The sequence below is a fragment of the Mus pahari genome, chromosome 1 (assembly GCF_900095145.1).
Source record: "Mus pahari chromosome 1, PAHARI_EIJ_v1.1, whole genome shotgun sequence".
NCBI lineage: Eukaryota > Metazoa > Chordata > Mammalia > Rodentia > Muridae > Mus > Mus pahari.
In genome coordinates, this window is record NC_034590.1 from 114999699 (window position 1) to 115025889 (window position 26191).

The 26191-nt window shown below is 50.7% G+C and overlaps 1 protein-coding gene across 1 annotated transcript in view; it reads right to left on the reverse strand.

The window, feature by feature from the left end:
• Lrp5 (LDL receptor related protein 5) overlaps positions 1–26191 on the reverse strand; it is a 105347-nt gene that overhangs the window by 25396 nt on the left and 53760 nt on the right. Inside the window, exons 6-13 of the mRNA XM_021222372.1 lie at positions 22799–23195; positions 21070–21241; positions 14325–14541; positions 11715–12004; positions 7428–7654; positions 5783–5967; positions 3529–3852; positions 1164–1363 (exon numbers count right to left, since the gene is read on the reverse strand). Coding sequence (XP_021078031.1) covers positions 1164–1363; positions 3529–3852; positions 5783–5967; positions 7428–7654; positions 11715–12004; positions 14325–14541; positions 21070–21241; positions 22799–23195 — 2012 coding nt within the window. The remainder of the gene's footprint in view (positions 1–1163; positions 1364–3528; positions 3853–5782; positions 5968–7427; positions 7655–11714; positions 12005–14324; positions 14542–21069; positions 21242–22798; positions 23196–26191) is intronic.

Genomic DNA, 26191 nt, shown 5'->3' on the forward strand with positions numbered 1-26191 from the left:
TGTCACACCCACACATACACACAAAATGGGGGAAAAGTGAGCGTAGACACTTGTTCTGGCCTGTGGCTGCAGGAAGACTGGGTGATGCACACATCTCCATTCATGTGCTATGAGCCACATCCAGCCACACCTGCAGCCAGAACCTCCTGCTTCCCAAGATGCTTCTGCCACCATTTCACACAGCTCACAGGCTGAGTCCCTGGAGCTTCACACAGCTCACAGATGCAGGAGCGACTGACTGGCCAGGCAAAGAGACTCCAACACTTCCCACAACCCCAACCTGCTTTCTATGTGTCACTGGGGGTGGGTTTATTATTATCATTATTATATTATTATTTACTTTAATGTGTAAGGGTGTTTTGCCTCTATACATGTCTCTGTACCATGGGCATGCCCAAGGAGGCAGAAGAGGGCACTGGATCTCTCTAGGACTAGAGTTACAGGTATTTGTAAGCCACCGCGTGGCTCTGGGACTCAAACTGTCTTTTTAACCACTGAGCCCTCTCTCCAACCCTGCCAGGCTCTGTCTCAGAAACCCAACTGTTTCTGTTTGGTAATCTGCTCAGGCTTGTGACCTTATGCTACAGAATTAACTGCACAAGAGATGGCTGGGAAAAGCACTTGCCCTGCGAGCAGAGGAGCAGGTCCCACATTGGGAAGCTGCGCACAGTGTCACACTTTTGTAATCCCAACCCTTGAGAGGTGGAGTCAGGCAGATCTCTGTGACTTGCCACCCTGATCAGTGAGTCCCAGGTTCCAAAGAGAAACCCTGTGGATTGCTCCCGAGGAACAACACCAATACCGCTGTCTCATTCCTACACACGCATAAACACAGACGCACACAAAGACTGATTGCATGCATCTTATGAAATAAAGGAAGCATGTAGTGTTTCTAAGCAACAGAAAACCACATTGGACAAAAGATCCATAAAGCCCGACCCACTAACACCCAACCCCCTACCCCTATCAACAACTGGGAAATCCAGTTTCTCTTAACCACAGTCCAAGGCTTCACATGGCCAGGATCACACCTATAATTACATAACTGGAGTCCAAATCCTTGTTTGCCACAAGCCCTGCCCAGAAAAGGGGAGCAGCCTGGAAGCCAGCAGGGCAAGCTCTGGGCAGAGCATCTCCCACACCCTGCCCTCAGGAGCACCTGCCTGGGTACCGTCGTCCTTGGCCCTCTTGATGTTCTGGCGCCCGTCCACCCAGTAGATGAACTTGTCCAGCGGGTCGTAGTTGATGGCTTTGACATTCCTCAGCCCATGAAGAGGTAGGACAAGATCCGGGCTGAGCTGGTCATCGGGAATCATCCGGCTGATGGCAAATTTCTGGCTGAACAGCAAGAAGGTGGAGGGCGCTGGAGTGGGACAAACAGACCGAGCGCCGAGCATCAGCAAGCTGAGGGCGCTGGAGCAGGACAGACAGACTGAGCAGAGAGCATTAGCAAGTGAAAGCTAAGGGACTGGATAAACAGACTGAGTGGCAAGCATAGCCAGCTAAGGCCGCTGGACAGACGGACTAAGCACCAACCATCAGCAAGCTGGAAAGCTGGACAAACAGACTGAGCAGAAAGCATCAGTGAGAGGGAGATAAGAGGCTAGGGCCAGGGATACGGCAGCCAGAGTGGTTACAGACCAGCCCTGGTTCTCACTGGGCCCCTTAGAGAAGAACAGACAGAGCTGTCAGCTGGCACAGGTTCGGGGCTGTTTCTGTTATCATCCCAAAGTCTGTATGGCTGTTCTGAATAAATAAATACCTTTTTTTCCCCCTTTATTTTATTTTATTTTTTTAAATCTAGAGTATCTTCTAGCCTAGAGTGGCCTTGAACTTGTCCAAGCTGTCAAGGATGGTCTTAAACTCTTCACTCTTCATCCTCCTCAAGTTCTAAGAGCCTCTATCTCTCAAGTACTGGGGCCACAGGCATGCACCGCCACACCCAGTTTATGCCGTGCTACAATTGCTTTGCTCCTGCTAGGTCAGCACTCTACCAACTGAGCTACCCCCAGCCCCGGGATTATTTTAAGATTTGCTTTTATTATTTTTCAAATTGTGTGCAAGGGGTAGGGAGTGTGGGAGTGTGCATGTGAATACAGGTGCCCACAGAGAGCAGAATGGGAGAAAACTGCTTTTGGAGAGATGAGAAAGCAGGCTCTCCTTCCTGGAAGGGAGCCCAGGTCCTGAGGCCCAAGGCCAGCTGCCCAGATTCAGGGTATGACACTCAGATGTGTGCCAGGCAGCCTCCAGGATCAGCGTGTTACCGTGGGTGGTTTGAAACCCAAGCCACTGTCCCAAGATGCTAGGAAGTAAGCATCCTTGCTTCTGCTCCCCTACCTGCTTCAAGAACAGCCCCAGCTGAGCATGGCAGACACACGGCACTCAGAAAAGTAGGGGCAGGGGGAGGTCTGTGAGTTTGAGGGCAGCCTTGTCTATATAGCAAGTTGCAGGCCAGCTACATAGTAAGACTCTATCTCAAAAATAATTAATAATTAATAACAGTAATAATGGAGAGATGGCTCAGAAGTTAAGAGCACTGACTGCTCTTCCACAGGACCTGGGGTTAGATTCCCAGCACCTATGTGGGATCTCACAATTGTCTGTAACTCCAGGTCCAGAGTATCCAAGGTTTCTTGCTTCTCTGGGCACCACACACATGTAGTGCACACACATACAAACAGGCAAAACATCCATACATAAGTTAATAAAACAACATAAACCTAAATAAGTAAGTAAATAAATAAATATTTAAAGACAACCCCGAGGAGGTGACGTTGGCCACTGCAGACCAGCTCAGGGGCAGGTGTATTTCCCACCCTTACAAATCTCAGGGTCCTCATCAGTTCAACAGGGAAAGGCAGAAGAACCACGCTATGTACGGGCGATGCATGAGACCTAGATGACAAAGGCCTCAGGAACTGTCTGGTTCTAGCTGGAGGCCAATCTGTATCTGGCTCTCTGCCAACATCCCATCACCACAGAGCCTGCTGACAGGACACACCTGCACACAGAGGGCTACTGGGAAGTCACTCCCTGGCCTTCTGAATTTCACTTTCCCCGCCCTGAAAGTAAGGACACAGCCACACCTACTGGGTCAATCAACATGGGATTGTACAGGCTTACAGCAGCAAGAACACAGACTCAGGAGCCATTCCGGTGGCTCGAAGAATCTCAGCTGTGTCACCTTCAACAGGTTACTACACACCTCAGGGCCTCAGGGTCTATGACTGAGAAATGGCTGTCACCATGGGAAGCACTCAGGAGAGTGCTGGCCATACACCAAGATGTCCCCCTCCCACAGCTCCTAAATGATTTCTACATCCCAAGAACCTCCTACAGAACCAGCCAGCAAAGGGGCTTTGGCCTTACCCAGTCAGGTCACCAGGTAATACCACGAAGCCCATGCAGTGTACAATCCGCCCAACACAGGACACCCGGACTTGAGAAGCTCTCTCTCATCATGGCCCACAGTGGTGGCTGAGGGGCTAAGGCCTGGTGCGTGTAGCAAGTGGGAATCGAGGCACTTACGGCTGCAGTTGCGGCTGCTGGGGTCCAGCGTGTGGTGAGAAGCACAACCACAGCGGTGGCCTCCGGGGATGGCGAGGCACAGCTGCCCGCACTGGCCGTTGCTGTGCACGCAGTCGTTGAGGCCATCCTGACGGGAGGAGTGGAACACCAGGATGTCCATGACGAAGTCCAGGTGACCCTGGATGAGGGTGCGGTTCCGCCCGCTGGTCTTGTCCGCTCGTTCAATGCTATGCAGGTTCCAGTCAGTCCAGTAGATGTAATCGCTATATTGAGTCAGGCCGAACGGGTAGGGCAGATCGTCAGCTATCACCATGCGCTCCTGACCTGTGCGGGGACACAGCACACATGTCAGCAAGAGAGCTATCAGGCCAATGAGCTGAGGGAGCCTCTGGGAGAGTCACTCAACCTTGATTTACAGGGCTCCCAGCCAAGCAGGGAAGCCTGAGTGGCTTTATGCAGCTGACTGGTTGACTACCTATGTGGCAAGCCCACCCAGTGTCCTCAGAGAGAAACCTAGACATCAGCTAAAAGACACAGGAGAGCTTTCAGTAGACAGTACCTTTGCTTGTTTACTCCAACAGTATTTCAATTCTACAGCCTAGGAAAGTCTAGAAAACTCACTATGTAGCCTTGACTGGCCTCAAACCCACGATGATCCTCTTGCCTCAGCCTCCCAACTGCTGGGACTCTAGGCTTGAGTCAGCATGCCTAACTCCATCTTACCTATTTGAGCACACAGGCCATTTATACCTGAGCCCCACAATCACGTGGCTATAGCATCCCCGTGGAGACTCAGAGCAATGGAAAAGAACAGATATCCGAGATCTCGAAGGTCAGGCCTGGCCCCTCCGAGAGCAGATGACAGAGTGGACTGGGCAGGCCTAGCTTCCTCTGCTACCTGTTGACTAGGGTGTGACACACCGATGCACCCAGCATACAACAGGTGTGAGCCCTGAGTCAGAGAGAGACAGGGAACAAGTCTGGCAGAGCAGAGCGGGACAGCATAAGGTCCCAGGCCAGGAAGGAGCCTAGAGGATCTCAGAGCCTCTGGACCAGGCACAGGTCCAGCCCCGCACATCTACACGTTACAGTCTGTGAACTGCAAGGCCATGTTCTAATTCTCTTATGTTCTAATCATGGCACATATGGTACCAACAAAAACAAGCTTGTGATATGAAAACATGTTTGTGTTATATAGGGGGGGTCTCAAAAAAGCAGAAAATTGTATACAGTATAACTTAAAGGAAAGTTAAGTTTCAAAAACAGCTCTCCATCCATGCATCCATCCATCCATGCATGCATCCATCTATCCATCCATGCATTCATGCATCCATCTATCCATCCATGCATTCATGCATCCATTCATCCATCCATCCATCCATCCACGCATCCATCCATCCAGTTTCATGTACCCTAGACTGAATTCAAATTCCTCATATAACCAAGGATGACTTTGACCTTCTGACGCTCCTGCCTCCACCTCCTGAGTGCTGGGCTTACAGGCTACACCACCACACCTAGCTTATGTGCTGGGGATTAAACCCATGGGCTTTATGCATGGTAGGTAAGCATTCTACCAACTGAGCCACAGCCCAGCCAAACATTATTTCTAAAAAATAAAAACATCCAAAAAAAAAAAAAAAAAAAATTAGAAGGCCAGGCATAGTGGCGCACACCTTTAATCCCAGCACTCGGGAGGCAGAGGCAGGCGGATTTCTGAGTTTGAGTCCAGCCTGGTCTACAAAGTGAGTTCCAGGACAGCCAGGGCTATACAGAGAAACCCTGTCTCGAAAAACAAAAAAACAAAAACAAAAACAAAAAAGTAAAAACATACAAAAACATCGATTTTTAAATACAGAGCTTAGAAAGGGGTCTGGATGCAGAAGGAATTGGTGCTACTAGCTGGAGGAAGCCAAATCTAGGCCTGGGGAGCTCTACAGAGCCCTTGAGGGGTGATCTCAAGCAAGCCCTCCTCCAAATCTAGCCTGTTTCCCTCCAATAAAAAGCACTACCATCCCAGTCCTGGCTCAGGGTTTGGGTGGGACTTGGAGTCTGGAAATCCGTTCCCAACACGTTCCTGGTAAGGGTACCAGGGCTAGATGGGGACATGCCGCAGGAGAAGGGAGAGTCCTGTGTCTATGCTTTTGTGATGCCAAGTGGCTCACTGGCCAGAGCAGGCTAGCATGCATGAGGAGGGGGAAGCGAGAGCCCTGTCACTCAGCCCCCACCCCATCCCGGAGGTCACCAGCCTCACCCAGCATGTTGGAGGACTCAATCATGTTGGTGTCCAGGTCAGTCCAGTACAGTCGCTGGTCAGCGTAATCAATAGTGAGGTCGTTGGCTCGGCCCACCTTGTCTACCAGTGTCATACAATTGGTCCCATCCATGAAGGCCCGCACGATCCTTGGCTTGCCACCCCACTCGGTCCAGTAGATGTAGCTGGAAGAGACCAGTTAAGGGGAGAGGGGCGGGGCTTAGTTGAATCCTTGCTGAACAGAGACTGCAGCAGAGAGGAACCAACACCTCCTAGACTTAACCCTCTTGCCCTGGGGGAAGCTGGTCAGTGATGTCTCCCCGGGAAGTAAGAAGGAGCCAGACCCCAGGTAAGCTTCTGCCACACTGCTGACTCTCCCCAGGGTATGGGAAGAACCCACGTGCAGCCAAGCAGGACATGCAGAGAAGCCATCAGACAAGACCGCCAAAGCAAGCGACATCTTCACTAAGCCGGCTGAGTGTTGGTGAGTCCCATGAAATCAAGAGAGATGTGGGCAAGTACAGATGGTGGTCCCTTCTCTCAAGAGTGAAAACCTGACCAGTGCTAAAGTAGCACAGAAGGGCCCCTCCTCCTCTTCCCCTGCACATCTGGAAAGACTGCTCACACCCTCATTCTAAGGCTCTTCCCCTGCACATCTGGAAAGACTGCTCACACCCTCATTCTAAGGTTTGGAAGACTTTCTTGGCTTTTGCTAGCACCTGGACCTTTCTCTTCCTCCTGCCATTCTGAACTCACAATATCTGTTTCAGGCAGGGTTCAGCTGTCCCCATGTCAGTGTGGATGCTCTATAGAGTCAGTATGTGCCCTGCACCAAAGGGTCTTTTAGCACCAGACAAGACCAGACCTGGCCCACCAGGCCTCAGCTCCCAAGGTGGGACTCCTTCTTAGGTGGAAGTTAGGCCAAGGTCAAGAGCTTGCAAACCAACATTTCTGAACAGTCATAAATCCAAGTGCCTCAACACCATCTATGAAGAGCAGTCTGGTCACCATTGCAGAAAGGAGGCCTGAGCTGGCATCAGATATGCATGTGTGTGTGCGTGCACATGTGCGTGTATGTGTGTGTCCATCCAGAGCTTAACACTGAGTATCTTCCTCACTGATTTTTCCATCATATTTTGAGACAGGGTCTCTCACTGAGCCTGGAGCTTGCCGATTTGACTAGACTGGCTAGCCAGCCAACCTGAGAATCTGCCTGTGTCTGGCTCACCAATGCTTATGTTACAAATGACATTGTCTCTGCCTTTTTATATTAGTTCTGGGGATCCCACTCAGATCCTCATGTGTATATGGCAAGCATTTTACCTGATTCCCTCTGAGCCTGTTCCTGTATGTGTAAAGTCAGACACCAAGATACTGGCCTGAGTGACATTTCACACAGCCCTTATGAAAGCAGCCAGAACTCAGTGCCTGACAGCAGAACCGATGCCAGCGAGCCTCAGTTTCCCCTCTAAGAATGAGAAAGATAGTCTTCTAGGGTCCTGCCAGCCCTGGCACCTTTGAGGCTAGTGGCAAGCAGCATAGCCGTTGGCACCAAGTGCTTTGTGGGGCCAGCCACCCTGAGGCAGAGGCCCTGTGGACAGACAGGAGGGGTCAGCATCATACGACAGACAAAAGCAGCCCTTACCCTTTAGTAGGATCCAGAGCCAGAGACCTGGGGTTGTCAAGGTCTCTCCACACAAGCACCTGCCGGAACTGCCCATCCAGCCGGGCCACCTCAATCCTGTTGGTCCCTGTGTCCGCCCAATAGAGGTTCTTGCCCATCCAGTCCACAGCCATTCCTTCAGGGTAGTCGAGGCCAAACTCAATCACGTGCTCCACTGAACTCCCATTCATGAAGGCTCTGCTGATCGTCTACGAGCATGAGGAAGGAAAGGGTCATGTTAGGTCCAACATCAACCCAGGAGACAGAGCAGTCTCAAAACAGATGAATATAATATAAAAAAGATGACCTTTATCATGAGTCTTAAAAACACTTGTAATCACACCTGAATCTGGGAATAAGAACATAAAGGACTGGGACAGAGAGATGGTTCAGCAGCTAAGAGCACTTGCTGCTTAGTCATGAGAACTAGAGGCCAGGTGCTGCAGCCATGTCAGACAGCTCACAAACTCATGCAAATCTACTTCAGAGGGATCTGACACTCCCCCTGGCCTCTGGGAGCACTGAACATACATGTGCTCATATAGTCATAGGACGACACACATACACATACATATGTAGAGGAATTTCTCTTAAATATATGATTGGCTAAGAAAGATGACAAATAGCCAATTGCTGGGCGAAAATGAGTCAGGTTCTCCGGACAAGAAGGAAGGGGTGGGGGAGGGGGGTGGCAGGAGACTGCAAATGGAGGACAGAGGGAGAGTTGTTGGAAGAACGATGGAGCAGAAGCACATGGCCTGGAGACACTGCAAGTAGCAGGGATTTCATAGCTGGGGAAGAAAGTGGTGTAGAAGAGAAGCATATCTGTCCAACATAGGCGGACAGTTTATAAATACACAACTGGGTTAGACTTTCCTTGCATGGAATCATTGGGGTTGGAGATTTTTGACAACATATATAAGTAAAATAAAATTCTGTGGGTGTGTGTACATACAGCAAAGAGCTTTACAAACAAGAAATGCTCTAAGAACTGTTAATAATCAGGGAAGGGGGCGTGGCTGGAGTGGTCTCAGGGGTTCAGTTCCCAACACCCTCATGATGACCTTCAAGCATCTATAAATCTATTTCAGGGAATTCAACATGCTGTTTTGACCTCCAAGGGCACTGCACACATGTTATGCACATACATACAAATAGGCAAAACACTCACACACACAAAATAAATATATCTTTAAAAAATAAAAAAACTGCCTGACGTGGTGGTGCATGCCTTTAATTCCAGCATAGGAAGGCAGAGACAGGGAGTCCAGCCTGATCCACAGAGTGAGTTCTAAGACAGCAGGATTACATAGGTAAACCCTGTCTTTAAGAAAAACAAAAAAATAAGAATTAGGAAAGGATTAGACAGATGGCTCAGCCGGGCGTGGTGGCGCACGCCTTTAATCCCAGCACTCGGGAGGCAGAGGCAGGCAGATTTCTGAGTTCGAGGCCAGCCTGGTCTATAGAGTGAGTTCCAGGACAGCCAGGGCTACACAGAGAAACCCTGTCTCGAAAAACCAAAAATAAATAAATAAATAAATAACCACAAGAAATAAATAGTAACATAAGATAGGGGTGATCTTTTTCGCCTCCTCCCTGACGACCCCACCTTCCTTTGTTGGAACGGGATCGCCCAGACTCATCTCAAGCTCACAATACTCTTGCCTCAGACCCCCAAGTACTAGAGCTACAGGCATGCACCACTATACCCAACAATAAACGATTTGATTTTGGTTTTTTAAAGAAAGGTAACTGAAGTGTGTTAGTCATCCGATTCACTAGGGCAGAGATCAGCCGACTTTTACAAAAAGGACAGAGAGCATTTCAGCTTCCTCACACCTCCCAGATGTCGCCACTTTCCTCAGAACAGTCACAGGCAACTCCTAAACACACAGGCACTACTATATCCCAGGACAACCATTTACAGAATCAGCACGCTCTACAGGCCCCGTTTAGGTGGTGGTTGCTCCCCAACCAGAACAATGACACCACACTGTGAGTGGGACCAGCTGTGAGGTAAACTGTGGGAGAGCATGGGGCCATGCCAAGGCTCACCAAGCATTTCCCACAGCTCTCTGCATGGGCACATCACCCGGACCTACTACACAGGCATTCATATTTGCGTATTAAATTGTGGGCACTACACCTTTAGAGTCAGCACTCAAGAGGCAGAGGCGAGTGGATCTCTGTGAGTTCAAGGACGGCTGGTCTACCTAGCAAGTTCTAGGTCAGCTAGAGCACCACAAACAGATCCTGTCCCAAACAACTGTAAAAAACAGAGAAACAAACAAAAGGAGGTGTACTAATATTTTATCAGCCTGAACTGAGTTATATTCGATACTATAATTCCTTTTTCTGTGTGTGTGTGTGTTCACATATATATATGCACGTACAGAGAGGCTCACAGTTGGTGTTAGGAGTCTTTTCCGATCATTCCTCCACCTTACTCATAGCGCAGGGTCTCTTAACTCAAACCAAAATGGAACCATACAACCAGTCTAGCTAGCCAGCCGGCAACAGGGATCCCCTGCTCTAGTGACACTTTTGGAATTTTGATTTCTTTTAAAAAAATCACAGAAATATTATAATATGGTTTCATTTTAATCGTAGAGGTGGGATATGGGGCTGCTTCAAACTGTCCACAGCAGGTGACTGTGATTTGCCTCATGCTCTAGCACAGGTGTGATTTTTGCCAGCTGCAGATATAGTTTCTGTGACTGTACGACATTTGGAATTCTGGGAACTTTTTAAAGGGTATAAAATGCTAGGGCACCAAGAGGCAGGGTGGGTTGTTGGTTATTGTTGTGTTAAGTAGTCACAAAGAAGAAAGAAGATATCTGACAGAGGTCAAAATTTCACCACAGAACTCGATGTCCCTAGTCAGCAGGAAGTAGTCTAATGATAACATAGCCCCTTTCCAGCCCCTGACTCTATCCAGGGGTCCCTTGCCTCTCTCCTCTATCCTTTCTTACTCTCCTATCTAGTGTTAGGGGGTTGAAAGAGTGGAAAGAGTAGGAGAAAGAAAAAACCTCAAAGTAGCCAAAGACAGCTACACCCTGCCTTTGCCTTCAGGGGCTGGGATTTCAGGCAGGCTGCCACGCCCACCAGCAGATCCCAGATGTTTGCACGGCAAGCTCTCTGGCCACTAAAATATCTCCTTAGTCTCAATAGTAATTTTTAAAAAATATTTACTTTTATTTTATGTGCAATGTTGTTTTGCTTGCATGTGTGTCTATGTGAGGAGTCAGATCTTGGGAGCTACAGAGAGTTGTGAACTCTCAGCCATGTGGTTGCTGGGAATTGAACCCTGGTCCTCTAGAAGAGTAGTCAGTATTCTTAACCACTGAGCCACCTCTTCAGCCCCCATATAGTCTTAAAGTTTTAACTTTAAATAAAATGGGGCTAGGCAGTGGTGATACACACCCAGCACTCAGGAGGCAGAGGCAGGCAGATCTCTGAGTTCGAGGCCAGCCTGGTCTATAGAATGAGTTCCAGGATAGCCAGACTTACACAGAGAAACACCATTTCAGAAAATAAATAAATAAATAAAAATTAAAAAATGGTTTTTAGATCGAATTTTTATGTTAGGGTGTTTTGTCTGAATGAGTCTAGTGCATGCAGTACCTGCCAAGGCCAGAGGAGGGCACTGGATCCCTTGGAACTGGACTTAAAGACTGTAGGAAATACCATGTGGGTGCTGGGAATCACAACCCTAAATCCTCTAGAAGAGCAGCCAATGCTCTTGACCACTGAACCACCCCTTTGGTCCCTAATTTTTAAAACCGTTTGACGTGTACCTGTGTATGCCCAAGTACATTTAAGTGCACTGTGTACCCACAAAAGCCAGAAGAGGAGACTGGATCCCTTGGAGCTGAAGTACAGGATATAGTGAGCCTCCTGATGGGAATGCTGGGAACTAAATTCAGACCCTCTGAGCCGGGTGTGGTGGCACACACCCTTGATCCCAGCACTCGGGAGGCAGAGGCAGGTGGATTTCTGCGTTTGAGGCCAGCCTGGTCTACAGAGTGAGTTCCAGGACAGCCAGGGCTACACAGAGAAACCCTGTCTCAGGAAAAAAAAAAAAAAATCAGACCCTCTGGAAGAGAAGGGAGCATTCTCAGGTGCTGAACCATCTCTCTGGCCCTAATACAATAGACAGTTCTTTAAAAAAACAACAGAAGCAAAAGCAATCAGCATGGGCCCCGAGCAGCAGCTTCCCAGGCAGGCCTCACAGAAAGCTGCAGGCGTTTGCAACCTCACACTAGGTACCTTGAGGCTGACATCAGTCCAATAGATGTGGTTGTTGGACACATCAAAGTCCAGTGCAGAGGCCTCCTTGACACCCGTGAGTGGGATGGCCACATCGTTGTTGTTAGTCTCCAGGGAGATCCTGTGGATGGTGGCTCTGCTGGTGAACACCAGGAAGGCCTCGGGAATTATGCAGGTCTTCATGTCACTCAACAGCTCCAGGCCAATGGGGCAGCCACACTTGGTGGCACGTGGGGTGAAGAAGCACAGATGGCTGCACCCTCCATTTCCGTCCGCACACGGGTTGGTTCCTGTGAGGCAAACACACAGCTCTGAGCGACAGCAGTCTGTCAAAGGGGAGGAGCACCAGCTCACAGTCATGTGTGGCTGAATTCCTGCCACCCACCAAAAGGGGACCCTGGGGAAGGAGGAGTGAAAGCCTGGATCGGTGCAGCCAAAGCCTCCTCTACTATAGTCAATTAGCAGTGACAATACCACAGGGCCCTACCACTGCCAGGCCCCAGTCCCAGGGTGTCGCATCTGTTAATCGTGGAAACTGAGTACAGACGGCTTCAAGGTACCATTGTCTGCAAATGAGGGATGGCCCAGCCTGAGCTACATCCAGCCCATCAAGCGATGGTGCCACAACACAACCTCTCGCCAACTGCTCCTCCTCAACGCCTAACCTGATGACATTGGTTCTTCTTCTTCTTCCAGAATGTTCCTTAATTCACTGACTCCCTATAAAATGCAGGTGTGTCGTGGCCAGCCAATGACATCTGTCTTTGATTAGAGCCCTCAGAAGGTATCACATGTATTTTGAGCCAGTCTGTTATCTTACTCTGCTTCCAAACTGCAGCCTTAGCAACTTAGTGTTAAGAATTTAAACTAAAAAAGGAGTGTTCTTCCCCTTGTCACAAATGGGGTGAAGGGGCAGCTTCTCAAGTTGACTTGGCAGCCCGGGCAGGATGGCTCCCTAACGGTCGCGGGTGGCCTGGCCTTCGGAGCCCTGCGCATGCATTGTCACAGGTGGCTGGTGAAACGAAGCCTGTCAGGCCTGCCATGTGGCCTACCACAGTGACAGGACACACAAGCCATGCCTCTGGTCACCCATGCTGCCTCCCTGATGGGTCATTGTTCAGCTGTCTCTCTTCTTCTGCCAGGCACCCCCTGCCTGACCCTGCAGATCCAAGCTCAACCACCTGCCTCCTACTGCTAAAGCTGGGCAGCTCAGTCGCATTTACTGTGTGTGCATGTGTGTGGTATGTATGAGCGTATGTGTTTGTGCCTGTGTGTATGCACATGTGTATGTGTGTGTGCGGTATGATTGTGTGTACATGTGTACTTGTGTGTGCGCATGTAAATGCAATATGTATGGGTGTATGTGTGAGATATATGGGTGTGCATGTGCCTGCATGTGTGTACCTGCTTGTGTGTCTACATGTGTATGTGTGACATGCATACACACATAAATGCACATGCTATAGCACATATGTGAAGGTAAGAGGACAACTTTTACATATTGGTGTCTTCTGCCACCATGTGAGACCTGAGCATTGAACTAAGGTATCAGGCTTGGTGGCAAGCACCTCCACTCACTGAACAATCTCACCAGTCCATAGATTTGGCTCCTTTTTTTGTCTTGTTTTGTTTTCTTGTTTTATTATTTGTGTGTGTGTGTGTGTGTGTGTGTGTGTGTGTGTGTGTGTGTGTGTGAGAGAGAGAGAGAGAGAGAGAGAGAGAGAGAGAGACAGAGACAGAGACAGAGAGACAGAGAGAGACAGAGACAGAGAGACAGAGACAGAGACATGTGTGGAAATGCTGAAGAAAGTCAGAAGAGAACATCGGATGCCCCTGGAGCTGAAGTTACGGTTGGTTGGGTTGGGAACAGAGCCTGGGTCCTCCAGGAGACCAGGAGGCACTCAGAGCTCCTGAGCCACTCTCCAGCCCGAGGCAGCTCTCTAAACCCTACGCCTACCTGCTGACTATAAACAAATGATTGGCCCAAACCACTGAGGGCTCGTCCTGCATTTATTTACTAGACAAAGCCTGCCTGAGACGTGTAAGCATGGCCCAGGCATGGCACCAAGCATGGGAGTGTCAGATGGGACCAGCACCCATGCTTTGTCAAACAGTCCTTGGTCCCCACCATTCAGACCTGCATTTGGAGTCCTCAGAAAGTACATGTTTACCATGTTGCCTGTCAGGTAAAATGTGTGTATTTGAGAATCGCAGCCGGGCTCAGCCACAAAGGCAGATGCACTGAGTCCCAAGTTTCCCCCTGTTCCTCAAATGACCTTGTCCCTCCATCCCTAGTGTTTATGGAGTGGAACTAGCATTAGCATACAGCTAGCCTCAGGAACTGAAGCTTTTCCCAAGGCTTGGCATACAGCAAGAAGTGACATGTCAGCCACAGTTATTCCCAACACAGCTAATCCGTGACCACTCCCTTCTCTCTCCCTGGGCTATGTGCCACCCCTACTCCCACGTATCCTTAGCCAGACACAGCCACCATTTCCTGTCTTGTCCATCCTCAGAGTGGGATACCCTTCTGGACACAAAGCCCAGGTCTGAACCTGTCACCTTTCCTGGTGCCAACTGGCCAAGTGGAGCCACAGCTCTAGGACTCACCAACAACCTTGGCCACATTCACGGCTTTGAGTCCCATTAGGTCGGGGAGTTGATCGATGATGACATCGCGGCTGGCCTTAACCTTGTGTACCCTTTCAATACTGCGTCTCTGCCAGTCGGTCCAGTAGATGAAGTCTCCCAGCAGTGTGAACCCAAAAATGTGCGGAAGCTTGTCCTCGAGCAGGGTCTGCCGCTTTGTCCCGTCTATGTTGATCACCTGTGTGGGGGCAGAAACAGGAGTCTGGATAGGCAGGGGCGGCACCAACCAAGAACCAACCTGGGGCCTGCCTCAGGCTTGAGCTGCCCCAGAGCCTCCACTTCATCAGCACCTAGCCAGGTGCCACAAGAGGCCATGTGTTACCAAACAAATGACACTTCCCATGTCCTACAGCCTCTGTAGCCTGGGTGTGCACACTGAACAGGCAAAGTCCTCTCTCCCTGACTGCTGCTGAGGCACAAGTCGGGGACTGGAGTGCCAAGGAGAGAACAGGGTGAGCACTATGGGGTGGCTTCCTGGGATTTATTAGCAACGTCTGTTAAGGTACTGGGGTGAGCATACAACACAGTTTCAAAGGGCCGCCCAAACCACAATCTGGGCAGGTTTGTCCCTTCTGGGCACCTCTAGTTATAAATCAAGCCCCACGGACAGGTGGTACTTTCCTTCCTTGGCCGTGCTGGTGCAATAGAGCCAAGTCTTCTAGAAAAGGCTAGGCTGTGGGCTGGTAAGATGGCTCAGCAGGTAAGAGCACCCGACTGCTCTTCCGAAGGTCCTGAGTTCAAATCCCAGCAATCACATGGTGGCTCACAACCATCCGTAACGAGATCTGGCGCCCTCTTACAGTGTACTTACATATAATAAATAAATAAATCTTAAAAAAAAAAAAAAAAAAGGCTAGGCTGATTAAAACAAACATTTAGGCTGGGGGTGTGGCACAGCTGGTACAGAGCACACCCGGCATGATCCCACGCACCAACAGCTAGACTTGGTTGGGCACGTGGATGATCCCAGCACTCAGGAGATAGAAGGAAGGTCAAGATCGTCCCCAGCTACACAGCGATGTCAGGACCAGCACAAGCCCTAGGACTCTCATTTTGTTGGGATGTTGTTAGTTTTAATTTAAAAAAAAAATAATTATTTTACATATGAACTGTGTGCCATAAAAAGGCATCGGATGCCATTACAGATGGTTGTGAGCCACCATGTGTTTGCTGGGAATTGAACTCAGGACCTCTGGAAGAGCAGCCAGCGCTCTTAAGCACTAAGCCATCTCTCCAGCTCCCAGCCAGTGCTCTTGACTGCTCTTAAGCCACCTCTCCAGCCCCGTGTTCTTGTTTTTGTTTTTGTTTTGAGACAGGGTTTCTCTGTGTAGCCCTGGCTGTCCTGGAACTCACTCTGTAGACCAGGCTGGCCTCAAACTCAGAAATCCGCCTGCCTCTGCCTCCCGAGTGCTGGGATCAAAGGCATGCGCCACCACGCCCAGCCCTGTTCTTGTTTTTTAAAGCCACAGGATGAGTGGGACTCTGGTGACCCCGGGAGATCAGCAGTGGCAATGGCGACATCCAGGCATAGAGAAAAGGATGAGGAAACATGCCAGGTAATCACAGACAAGGCTTGGCTGGCCTCGTGAGCAAGGCTGTACTGCTCACTGTTCATTAGAACAGACAGCAAAACTACAAGGCAGGCCTAGCACCGAATACTGTACCGTTACAGGCTACAGTTCATGGCAAGAGGTGAAGAGCAGCAGGTAAGACAGTGCCGATCTGCCGCCTACCACCAGGGGTCGCCCCCACTCTACCCCATGATCTTTTATTGACTGTCCTTGAATAAGTCCTTGCAGTCCATGGGCCTCAGTCTCCTCCTGCATCCGAAAGACCAAACTAATCAGTAGGTAACCCACCCTGGAAATATAATAAAACAAAAGACCAAAGCGGAGCTCCAATCTATAGCCATTCAGAGTTGGAGGCCATCCGAGCTGCTGAGAACCAGGTAGGGGCAGGTGCCTGGGAAGGTGTGAAGGGTCTTGGCTGGAGGCTGCAGCTAGGGCTAAGCTAGCTGCCTCAATGGTGTTAAGTGACCAGGAGAGGGCAGTAACAGACAGCTTCACTTCACACAGCCTAGAGGCCATTCTTTTGTTTTGTTTTGTTTTGTTGTTGTTGTTTTTCAAGACAGAGTTTCTCTGTGTAACCTTGTCTGTCCTGGAACTCCCTCTGTAGACCAGGCTGGCCTCAAACTCAGAGATCTGCCTACCTCTGCCTCCCGAGTGCATCCGACGCCACTTCCCTGCTAGGGTTCAGCCTTACGTTCCCATTACAAGACACACGGGTGGTGCATAAGCCGCCAGCTATGGGTTAAACATCTGGGGGAATGGTTGACCCCCAGCACAATCCATTAGCACGGGGCGCTCCCCCTCCTGGGAAGAAAGACTCAGGAAGAGCAGGTGAGAGGAGAGACAGTGACAAGCAGGGCTCTGGGTCACCTAGTGACTAATTCCACAATACAAGCTAAACTGGGGCTGGGAAGGATTGTCAATGCTAGGGAGAAAATAACCCACACTTGAAGAAAGACAAGACTCCAGTGTTAACCTGCCAGAGGTCAGATCCCTGCCCCTCTTCCTCTGCCCCCACCTCCATGTGTATGAGGATGTGCATGTACCACGGTGTGAGTATAAAGTCAGAGAATTTGAAGGAATCACCTTCCATCATGTGGGTTCCAAGGCTCTGAACATAATTATCACAGGCTCGGTCACAAGCAACTTCACCTGCTGAGCCATCTTGCTAGCCCCTGTTGTGTTTACTTTTTCCCCTCCTTCCTTCCTTATTATCTTTCCTGCGATAGGATCTCATATAGCCCAAGCTGGCTCCCAGTTCACCATTGCTGCTCCTCCTGCCTCTGCCTCCTAACACTGGGATCACAGGTGTGCACCACCGTGTTTAGCTTATGCTGTGCTTTGAGATGGAATCCTGGGCCTCATGCATGGCAGACAAGCATCCTACCACCCGAGCTATATCCCTAGCCCTACTGATCAAACTAAATGTTCCCAGCATGGTAAAGTGAGCTGCAGTAGGAACATACTTTACCTGGATCCATTCTAGAACAGTCAAAGAAGCCCACAGAGAAACCCAGAAAAAGGGTGGCGGATACCAGGTGGCTGGCTCCACCTTGGCTCCCACTTCTGAGCTGCCCTGAAGCAAAATGAGAGGAGGCCAGAGCTTTCCTGGCCAGGTTCAGCCACACCCAGAGTGAGGACAAGATTGGATCTGGGCTAGCACAGTGGCAGAGCTTCCCAGGGGGAACGCCTCTGTGTGACTAAGGGACCACACCCCATGTCATCCTTTAGTAAGGATCACAGGTCCTCTTAGACCCAGAAGAAAATGAGAATGGCAGTAAGCAGTTTTTTGTTTTGTTTTGGTTTTGTTTTTTTGGTTTTTCGAGACAGGGTTTCTCTGTGTAGGCTGTCCTGGAGCTCACTCTGTAGACCAGGCTGGCCTCGAACTCAGAAATCCGCCTGCCTCTGCCTCCTGAGTGCTGGGACTAAAGGTGTGCACCACCACACCCGGCTCGGCAGTGAGCAGTTCTTACTTGCTCTAACGTATGGGAATAGCAATTGCAGAAATGTCCTATGGTGGCTGTGTGTGTTGTACACGCTAAGGCCATACTCTGAGCACTAAGAAGTTACATCCCAAGCCGGGCATGGTGGCACACGCCTTTAATCCCAGCACTTGGGAGGCAGAGGCAGGCGGATTTCTGAGTTCGAGGCCAGCCTGGTCTACAAAGTGAGTTCCAGGACAGCCAGGGCTATACAGAGAAACCCTGTCTCGAAAAACCAAAAAAAAAAAAAAAAAAAAAGAAGTTACATCCCCAGCTCCTCTTTTTAGTATCATGACTAGTTGCCACACTTCTGCACAATTAGCTCAGGTGGTCCCTGGCCTTCCCTTGACCCCTGAGCCTATGGAGGGGCTGTCATTCAAATTTCCCATGGGATCAATTCTGCAACTGCCACCTTCCCTAGGTCACACACTTCCAAGAATTCCCAAACTAGGCAAGATCGGGCTGGGTGTGGTGGGATTCAGAGAACATCCCATTCTGACCCACAGGAGGGCACAGACCCAACCAGAGTTCAGGAAAACCCAGACCCAGGGATGCTAGAGCCAAGAGAAGATTCCAGAGATGGGTATTCTAGGATGGGGAGCAGACTGCATGGGACAGAAAGCATGGCCAGTTTGGTGGCTGTCACGGTGGCTGGTCTCAGGAGGACAGAGGCAGGTGGGCAGAGCTTAGCAACTAGAAATTTTACTCGGATTGGTGCAGAGAGAAGGAAAACGCCTAATGTGAACCTATGGCTTACACGGGGGTAGCGGTGGGGATCAGCAAGCAGAGAATTCAGACTCTCCCAGGCTTCTGACAGGATCATGAACTACTGCATCCACTCTGAAGAGTTTAATGGTCCTTGGTAAATCACACTTTAAATGCCACCTGACTTGCAATTCCTCTACCAGACATACACTCAAAAGGAAGAAACTGTATTCAGACAAAAAAATGTGTGCATGAATAGACAGGAATCTCATTCGTGACAGATGGACAAGAGCAAAGGACTGAGGAGACACTGCAAGGTGTGTCCCATACATGGTCATGTGACTGGCTACAGGAGAGGAGGACACCTTGTGCACAGGACAGCACAGAGCCTGAATATGGTATGTTCCCAACAAAGCCAGACATAAAAGGTGTATCGAGAAGTCTAGTTATAGGAAGTATACCCAGAAAGGTGGGTCACAGAGACAGAAAGGTGAAGCGTGTCCCCAGAGACTGGGGACCAGAAGCATGGGCAGTGGCTATGACTGAACCTACTAAAGGCCACTCTGCTGGGACACAGAGCAACAGCTACATGGTCCAGCATCTCTGCTACATGGTCCAGCATCTCAGTGCCAGGTATCCCTGTCAGGGTCCCACTGGCAGCTAGGGTACCAAAGCCTCCTTAGCTGCCTCGAGGAAGACTGGCTCTGGCTCAATGGTCCAAGTTCATGAGCAACAAAATGGTTTCTTTTTCTCAAAAGAGAGACTATCAATAGGGAAGCCCATGATAAACAAGGCAGCTCCCTCTGTCCCCAAGAGGAGGACAGTACCCCATTCTGTCCCCAAGAGGAGGACAGAACACCATTCTGTCCCCAAGAGGAGGACAGTACCCCATTCTGTCCCCAAGAGGAGGAGAGCACCCCATTCTGACCCTCAGCTCATGTTCCCCAGCACTGAGGATGCCCATCCCCCAGGAGACACAGTTTCAGACACAGTCTCTTCTCTTGGAAGCCACCCATATCAGGTCACTCCAAAACCATAAAGAGTGCCCTCTATGGTGAGCTCAATAAATCGTGGTAGCCAAAACAAGGAGCAAGAAGTTACCAGAAAAAGCAAGAAGATGTCCACCCCAAGGAGTAAAGAAGTACTCATGATGCTGACAGGGTCATCAGGCACTGAGGTCCCATCAGAAGTACCCAAGGGGCTCTGCCGAAGACACACAGGCACTGACGAACAAGGCGGCTGCTCACCTGGACTGTCAGCCCCACCACCAGCTGCTATGGTACAAGGCTGCCACACGCATCGTACAGCCATGGCTGCAGCAGGTCTACATCCTAAGCCACATGGAGGGTACCTAAGGACCCGGTAGTTTCTGCTTGTTTTGTTCTGAGACAGGGTCTTTCTATGTAGCCGAGAAGACCTAGGATCCACCATGTAACTCAGCCGATCTCAAATTTATACCAATCCTCCTGCCTCCAAGCCAGCACAGACCTCCCCGAGGCCTCTCAGACTGTGGGAATGAGACATTAGAAACCATTTTTAAAGAGATTGCATATTTAATTTGATTTATAAACTTTAAAAATTTTTTCTTTGTGTGTGTGTTTGTATGTATGTGAGAGACAGACAGACAGGCATGGGATGGAGGACACACATGTGCAGCACAGCTCATATGTATAGGCTAAAACAAACTCGCAGGAGTTGATCCTGCTCCCAGCGTGTGGGTTCCAAGAATAGAACTCACAGCAGCCACGTTCCCCCACTGAACAATTCCCATAAACCATTTTGTTTTTCTTTTTGAGATGGGGCTCACTGTGCAACCCTGGCTAGCCTGGAACTTACTATTTAGACCAGGCTGGCCTCAATCTCACAAAAGATCTGTCCGTCTGCCTCTTCTTTCCATGTGCTAGAATTAAAGACGTGTGTAACCGTACCCCTTTTGCTTGTTTTGGGGGAGCGGTTGTTGGTTCTTTTGGTTTGGTTTTTGTTTCTTTGTTTTCTGAGACAATATCCTAATCCAGGTGATCAATTTCACTATGCAGTCAAGGACCTCAGACCCCCAATCCTCCTGCTTCCACCTCCTGAATACTCAGATCATAGGCATGTGCTACCCCACACTGTGTGTGTGTGTGTGTGTGTGTGTGTGTGTGGTGCTGGAGACTGAACCCAGGGCTCCTCCACACATGCTAGGTAAGCACTCTACCAAACGAGTCATATGCCCAACCCCCTCACAATCTCCTGGAGGACTCTCTTTGGCCATTATAGCAGGGTGCAGCCACCCACTGATGCCCATGGCAAACATGGGATGGGCTGAAAGGTGTCCAGGCCAGGCCTCTGCATCAGACTCTGGGCTTCAGAGCAATACTGAAGAATCTGGTCCCATGATGCCACTCTACAGGGTGGCTTCTTACCCTTGTATACTCCTCCACGCACATCTGTGCCCGGGGCCTCACTCACCTCGATTTTATCAGTTTTGGCATCCCCCCAGTACAGCTTGCCCTCCTGCAGGTCCAGGGCCAGTCCGTTGGGCCACCCAAGGGAGGTGTTCACCAGGACATGCCGATCTCTCCCATCTAGGTTGGCACATTCGATTTTGGGGTTCTCCCCCCAGTCTGTCCAGTACATGAGGCTAGAGAAAAAGCAAATGGCCATGATAGTATCTGTTCTGCCCTTGCTACACCCCAATTCTGAGGGACACACCTACCCTAGCCTGTTAACCTACAGCTTAATAGGAACATCAGAGCACCCCCCAGCACAGGACAACACAGGGCTCCCAGGGGCGGCAGGCTCAGCTCCCACACCATAGATCTGGAAGTGACCCTGTAGATCACCTGGGGCACCCTTGTTCCTGACCTGTTTGCTGAAGTCCAGAACAGCAGGAGGAGGGCAACAGGGAGCCTTCTAGAAACAGAAGCAAAGCTCCCACATAGTCAGGATGGTGAACCCCAGAAAAATCTGGAGGCAGAGGGCAGAAGTCTTAATTCAAGAAAATCCAGGTCACTCCGGACTCAGGGCAGAGCCTCGCCTCCTGCTCCCTCTGACCTGCCTCCTGGCCCCCTGTGTAGGAAACATTTTTCCTTGCTGGGACCTGGGGTCAGACACACATCACTTGCCATCCCATTCCCCTGGATCCTCAGGCTCAGAAGTCACAGGCCAGGAAGGGCCCTGACATCCACCTCAGTTCACACACAAGACCTCTGTGGCCATGGGGCTATGACCTCACTGAGTTCTGGCGGTGTAGCTTGGAGTAGTAGATCCTTAAGCTTCCTGACCCATCACCTGAGCTGACCACCAAACCTCCTGCTTCCTCACCCACAGCTTCAGATGACCCCAGTGTTCCTTGTCACCATCCTCTTTGGGGACAACCCTGCACTCTGGCCACTACCACGGAGCAAATTCTTCTGCCTACTATTGGGCCCAAGATCACTAAAGAGCAGCACAGAACCTTCCCCCGTACTCCACACTAACCGCTGCCCCCACTTCTGGTCATCTACACATAACCTCTACAAACTCTTTGGCTTACAAGGCCCCACAATGGGCTGTACCAAAATCCTAGGGCAGGGCCTATAGGTAAGCAGAATACAGCACTGGTGCCAGCACCTGTAGGCATCTGCAGCTCCTGCTGTGCCACGGTTCCTCACTGCAACAGGGAACACACTTGCGCTTATAGAGTTCATGACTCCTGACCAGCCCTGTCCCTCAGACACAGTTTCGCACCCTGCACTAAGCGCAGACTCTTCTCGACCCCACCCAGCATCACCCCCCAGAGTTCCGCAGCACCCTCCCCATCAGGGTCTGGTCAGTTAAAGTTCTAGCTCAGGAGCCCTGCTCACCACTGGGCACAGATGCTGGAGTCAGAGGCTCCACCTTAGCCATGTCCACTTGGCATTCACATGGATTTCCAGGGATCTGAGCTTATCCTCATATCTGCACAGCAAGCACTTAACTGCTGAATGATCTCTCTAGCCCCTTCCAGTTCTTCGGAAGCCCTCCGGGCCTTCTCACCATTGCCTCATGGCCTGGCCCTGAGCTCCTCCAACTTCAGTCTAAGGACCAACTGCAGCCGCAGCACTGCAAGCCATTTGAGAAATGCTCTTTTTAGACCAGCCCTGACTCAGAACTCTGCATATCTCAGGGGATGGGGAGCAAGGACTATCCCAGAGCCCACCTGTCATCTCAGTCTTACCCCATCACAGGGTGCAACACAATGGCCCGTGGTTCATCCAGGTCCTCAGATACCAGGATCTTTCGGGAGGTGCCGTTGAGGCGAGTCACCTCAATTCTGTCAGTGCCTGTATCTGTCCAGTAGAGGTTCCGGGCGACCCAGTCCACAGCAATGCCATCAGGGTCATTGATCTCAGTGTTCACAAGTGTCTGCGCACCCGAGCCATCCAGGTACGCCCTGCGGATAGCCCGCACCTCATCATCGGTCCAGTACACGTAGCCCTCCAGGGGATCGTAGTCTATGGCAATGGCGTGCCGGATGTCGCCCACCTGCAGCACTATGTCTGTGAAGTCAGGGGTGTCCAGAGAGATCCTCCTCAGGTCTGTCCTCCGAGCCAGCAACAGCACTTCCTCAGCCCCTGTGGGGATACAAGCTGTGAGGTCAGAGGTCTATCGCTGTGGCTGAGGCAGGCCCGAGAGCCTGGGCCGGCAGTGGCGCTTACAGGCATGATTCAGCCAGGCCCGTAGACCACAACAGTGGCTGCAGGGGCTCTGTGGGGCTGACACTGTGTTTTCCTGTTTCACAGAAGATAACACTGAAGCAAAGAGAGGTTGAATAAGCAGCTGGAAGTCCTCGGGCAGGCCATCTGGCTTCCACCTGTGTGTGAGAGCCTCTGCCGCTTGTCCCTCTCCTGACCACGAGCCCATCTCTGCAAAACAACCCCGCTGGAGGCACGGGGCTCCAGACCCCCACTGCCGGTCCCTCTGCCATCCTCCATACACCAGGCATCCCTGTCTTGCTCTGTCACCCAGCTCCCTGCCAGGGATGGACATCTGTGTCAAGTAAGTTCTGTCAAGCACAGTGCTGGGATGGAGGGAGCTCGGCTCTAAAGCTCAGAGGGCCCCGAGATGCCTGCTGCAGAAGCACTAACACAAAACTTAGGACCACTTGACAAGCCAGGTGACTGAGGCAGAGACCAAAAGCAAGAGAGCCAAGCCACCTGAGCCCAGCCCAGACGCTCCAGTTCCTTCTACAGTGGCCTAGACCCAGTGGGCACTGCGGGCTCTGTAGCCCGGGGTTTCACAGGAGATAAGCAAGGAATACACTTCCAATACCTCTTAGGGCCACTGTGAGCTGTCAAAAATCAGCATGGCACTGGACACTGGGAGCCCGCAGGCAGAAGCTGTGAAACCTGTTTCCATGGCTGCTGTGACACTCTGAGACCTTGGGCACAGTGCCTCAGGCACATCAGCAGGACAGTTCTCTCTTGGCCCAGGACTGCCATCTCTAACCACCCTGGCTGCTCAGTGAGGTTCAGACTTTTACAGCTAGGTTCGGGGGTCATGTGGCCACTAGAGTCTCTTCTGAACCAACAGCATGCCCCTCACATGTTCCAGTCCCCAGGGCCCAAGAGTTAATACTAAAAGGCCTGGCATGGTGGTGCACACCCTTACTCCCAGCATTTCATCCCCTCCAGCCTCTGATGTTCTCTGGGATCCACAGAACCAAGAATGTCAGGGCCAGTGATGAATTCTGGCATCCTAGGGCCATCCACCTACAGTCAAGAAGCCTTTTGCAGCAGGGACAGCCCTGGGACCTCCCTTACTTGCAGGCTTCCAAGCCAACAGCCTGCTGTCAGTCATGCCTGAGCATGTAGCCCCCTAGCAGTAGGCAGCTGCCTACGCTCATGCTGGCTTGCTCCAGGTCATCAAAAGTCAGGACACTTGCTCTAACTCCTCCACCAAGGAAGCAGTCACAGCAGCTTCCTCTTCAAGGCTGGGGAAACTGAGTTCCAGGAGGAGAAGTGAGGCAAGATAATAGTTGTGAGAAACTCTTGACCCAAATCCAGGCTGCCTGCAAAGGTGCATGCTGGGAGGGAAGAGGGGAACAGGACTTGGAATTTCAGCCTTTTCCGCCTCTGGCTCCACTCTGCTGTTAACCTCTGACCTATGCAGAGGGGCTAACACTGTCCTCATTCCACAGTCTCACAGGGACGGCTATGTGCCCTTTTATACAGTGCCGAGCCCAGAACAAGGGTCAACCCTGCCCTTGGAGACACAGCCCTGGGGCTGAAACTTCCTGGTGTGAGCATCGGGCAGGGCTCCGACTCACCAGGCTTGTTTCTCCGGGCTGATAGCACCTGGAACACTTCCTGGCTCTAACACTGAGCCAGGAGGCTTAGTCAACATGATAGATAAGAGATGTCTGCTTGTAGAAGGCTCAGGAAGGGACCAAGGGCACTAACTGTCAGGGTCTCTGTGTGGGACAGGCAGTATGTGCCAACTGTCCCCTGGCTTCACACAGTGCTCCCACTTCAGGAAGCTCTGATCCCCAGTGGAAACCCCCAAACCACATTGAAACCTGGTGCCCAGAGAGGCCAAGCTCCTGGCTGAAGGGCACACAGCAGCAAGTGGGAACATAAGATCCATTAAGCCAACTAGGAGCGAGTATAAGAGGCTTGTCGGTAATGAGCAGGCTAGCTCAACCATACCACCAGTTTCTATCTATAGGTAGCTACTTTAGGCTGGGCCTATACTAGCTATGGCTAAGGAAGAGGTGGGAAAGCAGACCCAGAGTTCCTTCACACCCTCAGGGTGACAGAGCAGAGACCATAAAGTAAACATGACCAACAGAGAACCCACAATCTCAAAGTGTAGCCCTGAAAAAGAAGTGGGGAGTACAGAAGGGTGAGGGGAGGGGCTGTGGAGGTGTCAGGGCTACTCTGCCATCACGTGGGAGTGTCCCCAAGATACACACAGGCCCTAGCCCTCTAAGAGCGAAGGCAGCAAAAGGCCCTAAAGAAGAGTCATCAATGGGGACTCTGCCCAGCCGCCCTGAGGAAGACTATGAGTTAAGTCTGGGTGACTACAGCAGTAATTCACAGCTGAGCTAAATCCATGGCTGTCAAGTGATCCCATCATGGTGAGCAGGGGGTCCTCTGGAACCCCACTGCTGCACGGCATTTTGGAGCATTTTTAGTTTTACAAAGAAAAAATACAGAAATCACATCAGGAGCACAGCACAGCCTTGCACACAAGGTGCGACACACGCTTCCAGGCCTTAGCCAAAGCCCAGGCCAGGAAGGGGCAGCTGCAAGGAGCCTCTCACCAAATGTCTGCCAAGGCTGGTGGTGCCCTTGGCTGATCTCTGAGAAGGGTCTTTAGAAGTGAGGCTGGGGGCTGGCGAGACGGCTCAACAGCTAAGAGCACTGGCTTCTCTTCCAGAGATCCTGAGCTCAATTCCCAGAAACCACATGGTGGCTCACAACCATCTGTAATGGGAGCCGATGCCCTCTTCTGATATGCAGGCATACATGCAAATAGAGCACTTATACACATAAATAAATAATAAATAAATCTTTTTTTAAAAAGATTTATTTATTTATTTATTTATTTATTTATTTATTTATTTATT